This window comes from Fundulus heteroclitus, unplaced genomic scaffold (assembly GCF_011125445.2).
Source record: "Fundulus heteroclitus isolate FHET01 unplaced genomic scaffold, MU-UCD_Fhet_4.1 scaffold_161, whole genome shotgun sequence".
Lineage (NCBI taxonomy): Eukaryota > Metazoa > Chordata > Actinopteri > Cyprinodontiformes > Fundulidae > Fundulus > Fundulus heteroclitus.
In genome coordinates, this window is record NW_023396573.1 from 275,206 (window position 1) to 292,047 (window position 16,842).

The 16,842-nt window shown below is 37.8% G+C and overlaps 1 protein-coding gene across 7 annotated transcripts in view; it reads right to left on the reverse strand.

Moving 5' to 3' along the window:
• LOC105921694 (BBX high mobility group box domain containing) overlaps positions 1-16,842 on the reverse strand; it is a 106,071-nt gene that overhangs the window by 24,014 nt on the left and 65,215 nt on the right. Inside the window, exon 14 of one of the 7 annotated variants that reach the window (XM_036129377.1) lies at positions 15,589-15,738. The exons of the other annotated variants lie outside the window; for them this stretch is intronic. Coding sequence (XP_035985270.1) covers positions 15,686-15,738 — 53 coding nt within the window. The 3' untranslated portion in view covers positions 15,589-15,685. Of the gene's footprint in view, positions 1-15,588; positions 15,739-16,842 lie in introns of those variants that run through there. 7 annotated transcript variants of the gene reach the window in all.

The following is a 16,842-nucleotide window of genomic DNA, read 5'->3' on the forward strand; positions in this document are numbered from 1 at the left end:
TTCTTTCTCTTTCTCTTTCTTTCTTTTCTCTCTCTCTCTCTCCCTTCACACACAAACTACATAGAATGTTTTTGCACCAAAGGGTATAGTTTACCTTAGGTATTTGATGGAACTCACACATTTATGTTCTGGCAGTTCTGCAGGCTTGAATACTACCTCTGTTTGGAATTGAATTCCAATAAAGTTTGAGAGAGAACATGCTCCTTGAGTGACTTTGTCTTTGATTAATGGGTTAATGATTATGTTGTGTCTTGGGCCACATGTAAAACTAATCAGTGTTTAAATTAAGCTTTCAATTCATATAGTGGCATTTTTTTAAAAAGGTTACTTTATACTTTTATACTTTAAGTAGTTTTTGGAGCACATACTTTTTTACTTTTACATGAGTAAAGAGGTCAAGTTGATACTTCAACTTTTACCAGAGTGTTTTTAAACTGCAGTATCTATGCTTCTACTTAAGTAACAAATGTGTGTACTTTTGCCACCACTGCACTGCAGTCAATTTCTGTAACTGTTAATGACTCCTCTGCACCTGTCAAAATGTATTTTGCCCCATTCCTTATGAGCAAACTGATTCAGTTGTCTCATGGTGCTTTCACACCGAACGCGAATGAGGCAGCCTGAGTAGGTGATTTACATATGCAAAAGGCCTGGTGTAGCAGCCAACAACGTGATTTGTGCGATCCGATTGGCGCGTTTCACCTGGAACAAATGGAGGGGAACCCGCAACGACATTCGCAGGAGTTCTAAATACTGAACTTTTCTGTCAAGTCACGTCTACCAACCAGGGACTGGATGTGGTTGTCACATACGGTGAAGGAGCACAGCGGAGAGAACACTTTTTTCATTCAAAATGGAAGATAGAAAAATTAATGTTGACATGGGATGAAGTAAATTCTCTTTAGAGGTTTATGGGTGGCTTTGAAAAAAGCAGTTTTAATTTAGACCTTAAAAGGACTGTTAAAGTGCCTGTGACATGAATGGTAAAAAAAAAAAACTGAATGGAAAGATTACATTGACAAAGCTGTTTTGATATAAATATTATACAGATTAAATAAACGGTTGTTGAGATATATGGTCACAAATCTCACTAAAAAGGACTTTTTTTTTTAGATCCTGTCGCGCTACTTTGTGACATAAAGGGGGAACCCTGGTGGATAAACTGACTGGTGCTACAATGGCTGACAACATAGAAAGTAGGGAGGGTTCTTATTTTTCTGTATGGCTCACTCAACTATCAGTTTACTGATAATGATTCACTATCATGAGAAGGGCGAGTCAGAAGAAGAGTTCTCGGAGCAGCTTCCTTCTATGTTTGAGCCAACAGCAGAGCCAAGAGCTTCCTCAGCTTTGTTTAGCTTAGAAGACAATACATGGTTCATATTTTTGAAACTTTACATTGGAATAATTAGATAAACATTCATTCCAATATATTATATTTAGCCTTCATTATTTATTAAATGTGTTTTATTACAAGTGCACTTGTATGGCAAGGGTGACAGAGTGCTGTCTAGAAGTTTATCAAGTTCTAAATTCCCTGACCAACACTCAGGATTTCCCACTGTATTTTTGGACGTTTGGGTCCTGCAGTACAGTAAGTAATCATCTGAACATCACGCAGATGCAAATCAGCTGCCTCAAAATCCGCAAAGTGTAACCACCAGCAAGTATATATTTCAAAGTAAATATCAAAAACGACAGTTGGGATAATGACCACTTACTACTACATAAAATCATAGAAGTGTCATGATTTGTGGTTATTGAGGGCCACAAATGCAGTGAAGGCGACGCAGAGCCATCATAAACGTAAGTAACTTTAATGAACAGGACACAGACGGAACTTCAGGTAAGGTTACAGACCAGATAAACCAACAGATTAACCAGAGTTAACTAAGGATCCAGGGAAGACTGAACAGAAACCAGGAATTTAAATATGCTGGCCAATAATCATCTGGATTACAAACAGGTGCGAGATAATCAACAGAAATACATACAGCGGAGAAGGCAACTAGGGTGGGAAATTAGAAGAGCATGAAACACAGATAAACTATATACAAAACAAACACTAACTGAAAGATGCACAATCCAAGGAACCGAAAAACTAATAAATAACCAAATACCTCAGGATTGTGACAAGAAGAGTATTTTTGTTTTTTATGTCAGTGTTATTTTGTATGAAATGTGCAAATGCTGTTTAATAATTTCGAAAAAATACATTTGCCTCTAAATCTGATTCCTATGTTCTTCTGATTTTTTGTGCTTGTTAGTTAACTGAAATAGCAAATTTCTGTATATGCAACCACTCTGGTGATGTATACTTAGATTTATCAGCAACAGAGTCCAAACATCAGTAGGCAGCAGTGGCGTCTTTGGCATGATAAGTTAGGTGGGGCCTAAAAACTCAACACCTATTAGCAGCAGCTAATTTATTTTTATCGTGATGCATACTGACTTTGCATCAGTATGCATCAACCCCCTGGTTGTGATGCCCCCCCCCCCTCTGGTCATTCATGTTTTATCCCTGGGGGGGGGGGGGGGGTACATTCCTCCCCCTTCTGATCTGAATAAGTAATATTATCAAGGGTTAAAGTTCTCCATCGCTGTGAGGGATTTTCGTCATTTGGAAAATGAGCGCAAAATGTTCCGTGCCGACTTTTTATTCAAGATTTTAAACAGAAGCTGCGTTCAACCAATGAAATCTGGCAGAGCCAGGACATTAGTCAATCAGAAGGAGAGTAGGTCGGGTCTTTGCAAAGCGGAAATATACTAGTTTGAGGTTTATCGGTGTTCAATCATTTTAACTTTTGGAAGAACATCTCAAACTGACCACAGATGCGTGAATGTAAGTAGCGGTGGTCAAAGGTTTTCTTTGGATTTATGCAAACCAGCAGGTCAGAAAGTTCAGCGGATAGAACAGCTGACAACAACTTCCCTCGGTAAGTGTGTCTGTCGCTGTTATGTTTTATTTAAAACGTTTTTTTTTCTTTCTTTTTTTTAAGAAGAAGAAGGAGGGTCGGAATGTGAAACGATGACTGGGTCTGATTCGGAAAAAGTAAAAAAAAATAAATCATAAATATTATTCCACCTGCGCTTTTCTGTAACAAAGAATGTCGTGGAGGGGCTGTTGACCATCTCCAGCAGTCAATGAGCGAGAGGTGGGGACACAGAGTATATAGGCAAGGCAAGGCATATTTATTTATATAGCACAATTCAGTACAAAGACAATGCAAAGTGCTTTACATGATCAAAATATAGCAAAATAAAACAGAATAAAAGCAAGTAGGAATAAAATGTAGATAAAAAAACTCTAGTGGTGTTTTAGTTAACTAGAACAGTTGAAGGCAATCCTAAAAAAATGTGTTTTTAATCTTGATTTAAAGGAACTCAGGCTTTCCGCACCTTTACAGTTTTCTGGAAGTTTGTTCCAGATAAGTGGAGAACAGAAACTAAATGCTGCTTCTCCATGTCTGATTCTGGTTCTGGTTCTGCAGAGCAGGCTGGAGCCAGAAGACCTGAGTGGTCTGGTGGGTTGATACACTGATAACAAGTCTGTGATGTATTTAGGTGCTAAGCCATTCAGAGATTTATAAACTAACAGAAGGATTTTAATGTCTATTCTTTGAGATACAGGAAACCAGTGTAAGAACTTTAGAACTGGGGTGATGTGCTCTACTTTCTTGGTCTTAGTGAGGATTGATTTATATTGAATGTGACAGTGGAGTTAATGTACTGGTGTGAAGAAGATGATGTAATGATGCAAGTTGCTGTCTTTTGAATTAGCTGCAGTTTATGGAGGGTTTTGAAATTGTAAAGTGGAAAAGTGAGTAGACTGTGGACCAGTTTGGCAAAAGTGCGAAAGAAGAACTTGCTTGATGCTGTAAATATGAAAGTTTACCAAGTGTTGTTATGAATGTGGAAAGTTTAAGGAGATTATGCAGAGGGCTGTCCAGGATGACACCAAGGCTCTGAAGCTGGAAGGTGGGTGAGATACAGGAATTGTCAATGGAACTACCAGATTTGGTTAAAGTGGACTTTGCACAATAAGCAAATGAGGTTACTAAGGTGGCATGACGTCCACGGCCCGGAAATATATGGGCTGACTAGAAAAGATTTTCAGTCAAATTAATTATTTTTGCTTTAACCCCTGAATATTTTGGATTTTTCAAAATTGATATTAATACATGTGTTGTGTCCTTCACATTTGTAAATTAATTTTGTTGTTTGTTTTTAAAGAGTATTATTACATTTTCTGCTCAAAGCGGTTAAAGTAAACTAATACCCACTCCCGAGTCCCAACAGTAAATGGCGCCAGTTTAAAAACAATAGTTTAACCTACTGGACCTAGCTAGCTACCTGAAAGAGCGCCTACTAGCTAACCATTATTAATATTTTTTTATTCATTAATAAAACTTTTGAAATGATCCCCCCCCTCTGTTTTTTTTGCAAATCGCACACTGTACGTAACAATAATACTCACCGACCACATAGTACAGAAGTAAAAAGAACAACAGAAGAAACTGGAGGAACATAAAGATGAAACCATATGTATTTATAAGGATCAGAACAGATCACTGTAACGCAAGGTGTCCAGAAACTAATGCAACAACTGGTCCTAGAGACAGGTGAACAATCCAATTCTTCAGTTTCTGGAGGAGTAATCTTGAGCAGATGGCAAAAACAATCCCGTTTGTCATCTTCATAATCAATTCTGCTCCAGTATGCGCCATCAAAAGGGGCCGGTATAATGATCCCACAAGGCTTCTAAACAGGCCATAATTTATTCAGAGTTGGTGTTAAAACTCAGCGATTATTGCCTGTGGGTGTTTGCAGCTTCTCATGCGTCAGGCTGTTGAGGAATGCAAAAGCTTCATCTCGTAACAGCAGGTTCCTCCAGCGACTGGTTGGATCTTCAGGCGTGCAGGATAGATGAGGTAGCATGGGATGCTTCTTGCCTTGATTGCTTGCAGTGCAGGGAGGAGCTGTTTGTGTTTGGCTAATTCCGGACTTATATCAGGGAAGGAAATGATTTTCATATTGTCGAAGCATACAGTTACTTTCTTTTTGGCCAAAGCCAAAAATTTTCTCCCGATTTCGAAATTGAAGTTGGTCGGATCAAAACAGGTCTGGGGGTGACACGAGGAGGTTCACTTGGTCTCGGGTCCAAAGACACGGTCCTGTGTGCTCCTTTAATTTCCACTTCCAGTCGCTGAGTCGCCATGCCCTCGAAGCCTTCTTTTAGTCCCAGAATATTATTCCTCCTGCTATGATTTTCAAGCTGGTCAACTTTTCTTTTACGGAAATCGTTATCACTTTTTCGCTGCTTCGTCAGCTGTTTGAGCTCACTTACTGCGTCCTCGGTGTCACTGATTTGATTTTCTGCCTCTATTACCCTCATCAGTATGGAGGACCAAGTCTTCCATATTTAAAAATAAATACAGAAATAAATAAATGCTCAATAAATAAATAAGCATACAATTAATTGCCACCAAAAATACAATAACCTAATAAATGTAGGTAGAAATTAAATTATACAGTGAAACATAAATGTATCTGTATCTATTATTAGCTTCTTTATTTATTCGCCTTTGTAATAATTACCTTATTTATTTATTGTCCGTTATAATCTTCAACTTTATTTATTAATTACTTATTTTTTTAAGTCTTTATTTATGTGCATGTTATAATATTTTTGTTTGTTTTATTCTTCCTTTGTATTTTTTTACCCTATATATTTCTGTGATGCTATTTATTTCTGCCTGTCCTTTTTACATTTCTGCCTGTCCTTTTTACATTTCGGTATGCATTTTTTCCTTGTTATGCAAATGAGGAGGGCTGTGTCTTAAGGGCTCAACTTCTGCCCATTGGTTGGTTAGCATTTTACTGCGTCGGTCAAATCTACATGGCTTTTCCCCACACTAAAGCATTGTTTAGTAATGTCAAACTCAGCAGTGTCCGACCTCTTAAGGGAAGTTGCTAATAGACTGGAAGAATTAGAAAGCTGTACGCAGGGTCTGACATAAAGAGTGTTGTGTAAAGTACTGAAATCTCGGAGTCAAGTAAAAGTATAAGTACCTCTCCAAAATATGACTTTGGTAAAAGTCCAAGTCACTGACTGAAATGTTACTTGAGTAAAAGTCTTAAAGTATCTGAAATGTCTTGTACTTAAGTATGAAAATTACTATAAAATAGATGTACTCACGTAACGTGATAAAAAGTATAAGGAAAAAGTAAAACAAAGCAAATGCAGTTTGAATGACATTTTTTACATGTTGGTAAACATTGAAAGTCAAAATCCCTTAATTTAATATAAACAACCAAGTGCAGGAGAAGTTTAGACCAAGTTTAGACAGAAAATACAACCTTTTTGTAAGCTTTCAGTTTTCCTTCTTCAAGTAAGATCAGTGCTATGCACTTTAAAATTGTACACAACCAAGTGCAAGCAAAGGGGGTGTATACTAAGAACATGGTTAAGTGATAATGTGATAGTTAACCTACAGGAAGTGGTAAACTTGCTAATAGATACGCCTGCGGTTGCAGGTATCATTTAGTTAAGAAAAGTAGGACTCTCGGCTCTACTATTAGATGCTCTACCTATACCACAAGGTTAATTTAACCTGCTTTACTACTAAACCAGCTTCTTATCCTGTTGATCAGGGGCAATTCTAGGATCCAGCCCCCAGTGTTGACTGTGATCCCTGGTATGAACAACAGGCTTTCCATTTTTAGTCCAGATGTAAGATTCTTAGAGGTGACACACTTTTGAGCTAAAGCTCGTCAAACAAGCTACAATATAGGCCATCCAAAAGCAGTGACAAACAGATTGAAATGTTTTCACTCGATAAAACCTTGTGCATTTGTAAAACCTGCATGATGGCAATAGTTAGACTAGCTATATTGATAAAAGTGAGGAATCATTTCCCTAAAGACACAAAACTAGGGTTAGGGCACTGATGCACAAGGGTTGCTATTACTACATTTAATAGTAATTGTCTCTCTTGCTTACAAGAGAGACAAATATAGCAGTTTAATGATCTATATATATATATATATATATATATATATATATATATATATATATATATATATATATATATATATATATATATATATAGATAGATAGATAGATCATTAGTCTGCCATATATTATGGCAGTCTCATGACCAGTCCATGTGTTCTGTCAAGCAAATTGCTAATAAGTTAGTAAATCCCTACAGATATCCTTTATGAATTTGCATAATGAACTTTTTTTTAAACTCAGATTAAGAGAAACAGTTCAGATTTAACTTTTCAGACAAGCATTTTGAATCCATGACTGCATCTACTGAGCTCATGTTTAGAAACAATTCATTAGAACAGCTGAAGCGCTTCGGACACCGATGCCACATGTGCAGAAAAGAATATAGCTGCAGATGTAAAATGCTCGAATAGAAATAAATCAAAATGGCAAGAATAGCGGAGTTCTGTTTTTTTTAGCAACTAAAAATATCTGTGGTCCCATCATGGTCTGATTGTGAAACAAAGATGCAAGGGTGTACGTTTGATTAGAACTTTGGTAGGGACACTTACAAACAAACCTTCCCTGGTCTGACGTCATTGGTCCTACGCAATACACATGCTCCTATTTTTTGATGCTTGACTTAAGCGTCAGGGCGTGTTTTGTCTGTCTAAAGAGAAAATCAGCATTTCCTGCAAAATTTTAGAACCACGACACACACTAGATGCTGTTTGTTAATGTTTAAAGCATTACAGGATCTGATCAATGTTGAATTGGGACTTTTTTTCCATTTGAACAACCACCAACAGAGACAGACGGTAAATATATGCCTATTAAACCAAATATATTCAAAATATATCCGTTGTCTAGATTTATCCTGTATTTATATAAAAAGTGCATAATTTAGAAGGATGCAGGTCCAAAGCGTTTTCAGGATTTTGCACATTCGCTACTCCTGAAAAAATTGTTTCTTCGGCAAAACCGTAACATTTATCGACAAAATTCCATTTTTGTGAGCGCCAGAAGGGTCTGGACATGAATGTGTGAAAGTCTCATGCCTGTATATCAAACGGTTTAGGAGTAGCGACGATGTGAAAACATGTGTCGCTTGGGAATGTCAGGTGTGATTTTTCACCACACCTCCATAGAAAATCAATGGAGAGCTTTTAGGCTTTGTGGTGCTCTGGGATGATTTGCGAGAAATCTATAAATCCCACACCAATGATGGTTACATTTCCAGAATCCAGACAACAATTCCTACGTTTTGATGTATAATTTATGTTAATAGAGTGAAAATTGAGCGAGTGAGAAGAAGTTGTTCAGAGAAGGAAAATCTATAGAAACGTCAGAGTGGCCACTCTAAATGACCTCCCTAGCAACCATAGCAACGCATTAATTTTTCTGAATTTAATGAAAATGCAAAATTATTTTAAGGAGGTACTATATGAAAATGGTAAAAGATATGAAAAAGCTGAAGTAGCTGAAGATAGCTGAAGGTTATTTGAACATTTTAAAAGTTGAATGCCATTTCTTGCTGAAAGTAGGCTGAAGCAGTAAGCTGTCAAAAAGCTGAACATTTTGAAGAATTTGAAGGATTCTCCATTCAATTTTAATGAGAGCAAAAAACTCACAAAAAGTTAAATATTTTAAATATTATAAAAGTTATAATTACCAAAAGACATAGCAGTAATGTCGTGAACGAGCTGAACGTTTTGATACAAAAATTGTTTAAATCGGTTGAAGTATGCAGGAGTAGTTAGATGCCGAAAAACTTACAGAATAATAATTAAGACCTGAAGGAACTTAATATGGTGTATAGCATTCTCACTGATAATAATAACTAAAAAAAGCTGTTCCTGCGTAACAGCAAGTGAGAATGCTAATCTACAGAATGATTGAGCAGAAGATGCAGAAAACATTGAAATCAGATTTGAAGAATTTGAAAAAAAAGAATTTGAAGAAATTTGAAGAAATTTGAAGAATTTGAAGAAATTTAAAGAATTTAAAGTATTTGAAGAAATTTGAAGACTTTTAAAAATTTGAAGAAATTTGGAGAATCTGAAAAATTTGAAGGAATTTGAAGAAATTAGAAAGGAATTAGAAAAATTTGAAAAATGTGAACATTTTGAAGAATTTGAAAATTTTGAAGAATTTTGGAGAATTTGAAAAAATTTGACGGAATTTGAAAAATTTAAAAAAAATTTTTTTTGAAGAATTTGAAGATTAAGAAAAACTAGAAAATTTCTGAAGCAATTTGGCAAGGCGCCTGCCACTTGGTGCATACCGTACCGTCAGAAATAGCAACAGGAAGCAACACTGCGAATTTCAGCTTCCTACGGTCTTCACAGCCCCCGCAGCGGGCGTCGAAAGTTGCCATTCTATTTCAATGGAGTGTCTCCCTCTGGCCCTCAGAGTTCCGTCGTCATGGAAACTCACTGACACACCTGCAGCGGCCAGTCTACCGAAGTGCAGACACTTTGGTCACAGTAAGTCCCATTGGATTATAATGGAGAACTTTGCCCCGAACAATGCTTCATATCTCCTGATCCATAAATGGTAGAGATGTAATTTTTTCTGTGTTTAGTTCGTAACGGATAGGGGAAGAAGAAAAGCTATCGTTTTTTGCTAGAAAAAGTTTAATAAAGGCGTAAAAAATTCTGATCTAAATGGCATTTTTATGGAATTTAAGAAATCCTCTAAAAAGGGTCCCGAACAAATCGCTGTAACTCAAAAAGTATAAGAGATATCAAAATAATTCTTTCACCATGAGTATCAGCAGGCTTTTGATGACCCTGAAGCACATTTTTATGTTTGTACAAAAATCGGTGTAGACACAGCGACGATGTAAAAAAGTGGTCGATGTGGGAAAATGCAGCTCCAAAGCGTTTTTAGGAATTTGCACATTCGCTACTCCCGAACAAATTGTTCCTGCGGAAAAACCGTAACAGTTATCCACAAAATTCCTTTTTTGTGTGTGCCAGAAGGGTTGGGACATTCATGTGTGAAAGTCTCATGTCTGTACATAAAACGGTTTAGGAGTAGCCACGATGCGAAAACATGTGATGTTTTGGATTTTCAGACGTCATTTTTCAAAACCGCTCTATAGGAAATGAATGGAGGAGGTTTCGGGTTTGTGTCGGTCTGAGGTGATTTGCGAAAAATCTATAAATGCCACACCAATGAGGGTTACATTTCCCGAATCCTGACAAAAATACCTACGTTTTGATGTATAATTTGTCCACGTAGAAAGTTCCACTTTTGTTTTGTCTTTTGTTTGTTTCTGCATGTAAATAGTTCCTTAGCTTAGCTTCTTTTTATCTTCATTTTGCTTAGTAGTTTAGTTAAGTTTCACTAGCCTAGTATACAGGATTTGTTAATCGAAATATTGTGTTAATTCAGATAAACAGCATTATATAGTGATGTTCTCTGGATGTTCATTTTATTTCTGTTATTAAATTCTTGGACTTGAAAAGAAGTTGTCACTCTTTTATTCTATGTGTGTGCAGGTTTTGCTGTTAAAAGATCACTAGTGCTCAAATTCATCTCTTTCAACCAGTGTCTTGATATCAGCTTAAGAGCTGATCATCACCAGACAATACTTAACAGAGGGTTATTTAATAAACATTAAATAACATTAAACAGTGTATAATTGCACAACACTGTCAACTGGAATTATCCCTCCCTGGGTATGAACAATATATCAACTTGCCATAGTTGAGTTTTGGTTTGGCTTTGTTTTTCTGTTATTTTTATTTTTTTTATCTTTTTGGGTTAGGTTTGACTTTATTTATTGTTTGTTTTCAGTCATCGGTTATTTTCTGTCAATTTTCACTTCACCTCCTCAGCAGTCAGTCACACCTGATAATCATTTACTTGTTAATTAGCCAGACCCTTGTTTCACATGTTAGTGCTCTATTTAAATCTCCCTCTGTCTTCAGTTCGGCACTGGGCCATCTTCTGTTATCCACCTCTTCATGCCAGTCCCCGTTTTTGCCTTGGAATATTTGTTTGCTCTCTTGTTTAAGGTTAGTCCTGCCAGTCTCTCTAAAAACTCTGTACTCTGCTGTTTGTTCCTGGAGAAGCTCTGCTCTGTGCCCCGGTGTCTCCAGAGAACTGCTAACCTGACTAGCCGCCCTGGAGAAGCTCTGCTCTGTGCCCTGGTGTCTCCAAGAAACTGCTAACCTGAGTAGCCGCCCTGGAGATACTCTGATCTGTGCCTGGTGTTGCTACGAGGTCTGCTAGACGAGCAGCACTTAGCTTTCCTGACCACCCAGTTATTAAGGACTCTCACTCCGGGCCGTCAGCTCCTGCCATCACCTACATCCCTGACCTTCTGCAGCCCTGAACCTCCGGTCTTCATCATCCGCCATCCAGCATACTTCATTTAAATAAAACTCTTAAACTTTAGTCCCGTGTGCGCTTCCTGAGTTTGTCATGTGATAGCAGGGTCCAGGCAAATGTTACAGAAACAAAAAAAAAATGCATACAGTGCTAAACCCAAACCTCCTCTCTGATTCTGACCACAACACAGTGCATTTAATCCCTATATACAAAACCATGCTTAAAAAGGAGCAAATCACAGTTCAGAATCCTAGTCCAGTACCCCAAGTGAGCAGCGCTTATGCGCGCATCCATCCTGGGTTCCTGACCCAAAGGGGAAAAAAACAATCAAACACAGCAAAAATGTGATGAGTCTGGGGGGGGGGGGGGGGATTTATAATCATCTGTGTGTGTGTGTGTGTGTGTGTGTGTGTGTGTGTGTGTGTGTGTGTGTGTGTGTGTGTGTGTGCGTGCGCACACATGTCAGTATGGGCCCATGACTCTCCAGCCACCATCCTCCAGCCATAGTCTTAGATGGCCTATTAATAGCAGAGCGTCTGGTTTGCATAACATCCTGGAGAAAATTTGAGGTAGCCAGCTCCAAGGCTAGCCATCAGGGCGCCAGATTCAATAAAAAGGATTTTTTTGTCTCTGACTGTGAAATTTGTGTCAGCCTTGATTGCCAATAACTAACAGTATTTCTTCACAACCCTGTCCTATCTGATCATTTTTGAATAACCTTTAAGTTCTCAGTGCTGCATTTGATACAGTTATCCCAATATTCTCCTAGAAAGACTTGAACATACTGTAGGGATTAAGGGGAAAGCATTAGGCTGGTTTAAATATCATCTGTCTGACGGATTCTAGTTTTATTATATTAATAATAAATCTTCAAAGTGTAGGGTCACTTGTGAAATACCGCAGGGTTCAGTCCTTGGGCCAATTCTCTTTAGTTGCGATTGGTAAAATTTTCAGACAGCATGGGATTAATTTCCACTATTATGCTGAAGACACTCAGCTATATTTATCCGTAAATCCTGATGAATCCAATCAATTAGTTCGACTACAGGCATGTTTTGATCACATCAAAACCTGAATCACTTTAAATTTAAAGACAGAAGTTGTAATCTTTGGATCAGAGTACTCAAAAAATAAACTTCTTAATCAATCACTTAATCTAGATAGCTAAATTGGCCTCTGGTAATAAAGTAAAAAACCTTGGTCTTATTTTTGACCAAGACGTCATTTAAATCCGACATTAAACAGGTTTCCAGGGTTTCTGTTTTTCAACACCGGAATATCGCCAAAATTAGAAATATTTTGTTCAGGAGTGACGCTAAAAAACTAGTCCATACATTTGGTACTTTAAGGCTGGACTACTGTAATTCTTTACAATCAGGAAGTTCACAAAATGCAGTTTGAAGCTTTCTTCTGATCCAAAATCAATCAATCAATCAATCAATCACTTTATTTTGGTCAATTGTCCACATAAAACACAGGAAACAACAAAAGAACAACAATAAACAAACCCACAATTTACCAAAAAAGGAATAGGCTGAAGCAAAGCTTATTCTTGCCTACCCTGGTTCTATACCTTAACCTACCAGTATATCTTCACAATACATATTTAAATCTACATAACAGTGTAAGATTTTATCACTTTATATTTTAAAGCTCTTTTAAAGTTCACCAAGAAAGGACATAAATTAAAATCATCATTCAATTCATTCCACAGTTTCACACCAATAACTGAAACACATCTAGACTTTATCTGGCTCTTCTCTTTTGCACATTCAAATATAAACAAACCTCGCAAATTATATTTATTCTCTCTTAGCTTAAATAATTTCTGAATACCAGAAGGAAGACTTCTGCAAAGCTACAAGAGTTCTGATGAAAATCAACAAGCGTATTTCTCCTACTTTAGCTTAGCTTCATCGACTCCCTGTTAAATCAAGAATAGAATTTAAAGTTCTTTTTCTAACATATAAAGACCTTAATAATCAAGCTCCATCATATATCAGAGCTCTGATTACCCCGTATGTTCCTAACAAAGCACTTTGCTCTCAGACTGCAGGTCTGCTGGTGGTTCCTAGAGTCTCTAAATGTAGAATGGGAGGCAGATCCTTTAGCATCAGGCTCCTCTCCTGTGGAACCAACTCCCAGATTTGGTCCGTGAGGCAGACACCCTGTTTACTTTTAAGACTAGGCTTAAGACTTCCCTCTTTGACAAAGGTAGAGTGGCTTACCCTGAGCTATCTCTGTAGTTATGCTGTTATAGGCTTAGGCTGCTGGAGGACATCATGGTCTATTTCTCTCACTCTGCAGAGTTCTCCTACACCAATTAGCATCGTTTGTTGTTATTTCAACTTTTAGTTCTCTGTACACCTGGTCTGGCGTTCTGTTAGCTGTGACATCATCCAGGGGAGACAGATCATTCGCTATTACCATATAACATATAAAGGATTCCTGGATCAATGTGTGCTTCTGTGCTTTTGTGTCTCTGCTCTGTCTTCTCTAACCCTCAGTCGGTTGAGGCAGATGAGCGTTCACACTGAGCCTGGTTCTGCTGGATGTTTTCCTCCTTGTTAAAGGGGAGTTTTCCTCTCCACTGTCGCTACATGCATGCTCAGTATGAGGGACTGCTGCAAAGCCATTGACAATGCAGACGACTGTCCCTGTGGCTGGAATGAATGCTGCTTGTCAAGACTTGATGCAATCTACTGGGTTTCCTTAAACAGGACACATTTCGACATGTATGATTTGATTGAATTTGACTTGAGATGACATGTATTGTGAATTGGTGCTATATCAATAACATTTCATTGAATTCAAATTCTCTGGAGATCTTTTACTGGGAATAACTACAGTACATTGATTTTGCTGATTGTCATCCCAGATTGAAAGTTAATCTTTTCAAAATCCCTTTTCAAAGTCACTTTTTAATGAGATTAGCAAAAATAAATCTATTGGCGCAGGTGGTATTTCCGCTTTTCTTTTAAATACCTGTGCTGTACTTACTCCAGTCTGGTTCCCTATTTTCCAGCAATCACCGAATCAACATATTGTTCTTTCTCTTTGGAAAAGGTCAACTATCATCCTGGTTCCCAAGAAATCAAGTCCATCGGAGAATTATAACTTATTATGTTTTTAAGTTCTCCGATGATACTGCTATTCTCAGGTTGCTGCATGAAGACATGGACTCCTCATTATATTTTAGTGAGGTACAGTCCTTTGTTCACCGGTGCAATGACCACCACCTTAATAATGCTAGGAAAACAGAAGAAATTATCATAGACCCTAAGTCTTTATGTGACAATTGGCCGAATTGACCAAAAAATAAGCCAGGTCTGATATTTGGGTGTTCACTAAGATAACTTTTTCAAGTGGGAAATTGATATCAATATGTTACGTTATGTTCCTGATGGAAAGCAGTTGAAAAATTGAGCGTGCTTAAGAGAAAGGCAATGGTCTGTCTCAAACTAGACTCTGTTCTGAAGGTTCCCCATCTTGAAAAAAAATCTCTAGGATCAATGGGATTGATCCACATCAGAATAATAACTGGACAAAGGACTTACATGACTTGCCATAGCTACCCACCACCATTCTCAGAAGCTGAGCTTGCTTTCTGTCTCATCAATGAAGTAATTTTTTATACCGTGATGAATTTAGAAATATTACATCTTTAAGGGCTCATGGACATGGTGTCTATCTCCAGCTGTCAATGAGCGACAGGCGGGGTACACCCTGGACAGGTCGCCAGTCTATCGCAGGGCAACACATAGACAAACAGGACAAAGAACCATTCTCGCACACACTCACACTAAGGAGAATTTAGAGAGGCCAATTAACCCAACAGTCATGTTTCTGGACAGTGGGAGGAAGCCGGAGTACCAAGAGAGAACCCACGCATGCACAGGAAGAACATGCAAACTCCATGCCCGAAAGACCCAGGGCAAGGGTATGACCTGAAACCTGGACCTTCTTGCTGCATGGCATTAGCGCTACCCACTGTGTCACTGTGCAGCCCTCGCAAGCCTTCTAAAAACTCTAAACCACCATAACATGGTGCTTTGAGAAACACGCATGCCCATTATTACTTTTTAAATTCTTTGGTTATAATGAAACATCAAAATTAATCTCCTCTGCGTGGAGGAAATAGAGAATCTCCTTTACCCCTACTTTGTTTGCTATCCTCAGCTGGCTAGGCTTGCACAAGCAGCCTGATAAAAGCTCTGTGTAAAACAGCATAACAAGCTTTGATTCAAACTTACCAGTCTGAAAATGCCGTGAACACACATTTATTGGGATATGGCGTCAAAAATTAGGTTTGGTTGTCTCAAGTTTGTTATCCAGGGTCCATTCGGCATCTCATTGTCGGTTCAGAGATCCAAGCTCCTTGGTTTCTATTCCACATTGGAAAACTGAAAAATCTCAACCCATCATTGTTTTTTCCAAAGCGATTGTGTGAAAGAGTGTGACAGTTTATGACACAGCACATTAAGACCATATTTTTAACTTAAAAAAGAACAGAAAACAAAGACTGTGTTGTGGATAAGAGCTGTGTAAACAAACAGAAGCTGGTTTCAAGATGCTCAGGTATCCCATAATGCAGTGCAGTTGTTAAGTCACCCTTTCAAGAGTTATTTTAGTTGCATAACACCCAGTGTTGGGTAAGTTACTTTAAAAATGTAATCCGTTACAGTTACAAGTTACTTTGTTTAAAATGTAATTGTAGTGTAACTTTTTCGATTACTTTTTAAAAGTAATGTAACCAATTGCTTTTGATTACTTTTTGATTACTTTAAGGTTTTAATGAGTATTGACCCATGTTCAACATTTAATTTTTGAGAACTGAATGTGAACCTTAAAAAAGCGGAATTTGGGAATTGACACTTGTATGACTGTATTGCCGTATATCCATCAGTTGTTAAAGGACAAGAGTCAGCAAATGCAAATTCTGCCCTGTAAAACAATGACAGCACAATTGTTGCTGTATGATCTGAAGCCCCATTTAGAGCTTTTAAACAGGCTTTGAAAAACTTTGATAATTTGCTGCTGTAATATTATAGATTTTTTTGAATAAAAAGCTAGCAGATGTGCATAATCAAAAATAACAGAAATACAGTTATAGAGCATTCAGTATTGTAAGAAAGCCCACACTGTTTCTGGATAAATACATTATTGTATGAGTTAGGTTCTGTTCCGTTTTCTGCCTTTTTCGTTGTAAAACTGAAATGTCCCATGCTCCTGAATGCACCATAGCTTTCCGACGCACACGAACGCAACACTGTGAACGCTGAGCTGTGTAGACACGCGTTTGATTTTCCGCTTAAGACAAAGTTTTGCAGTTTCACAACACACGTCGGCTCTCACGGTTTATTGTTGTGTGTGAATAACAAGAGGTGGCTGTCAACAAGCTTGAAGGCTGTCATTTTTGATGCGCTGCTTGAGCTGAAATAAAACCATGAAACGATCGCTTGCTTGCTGTTCTTTCAGAAGGCTCCACCAGCACAGGATGCATCATC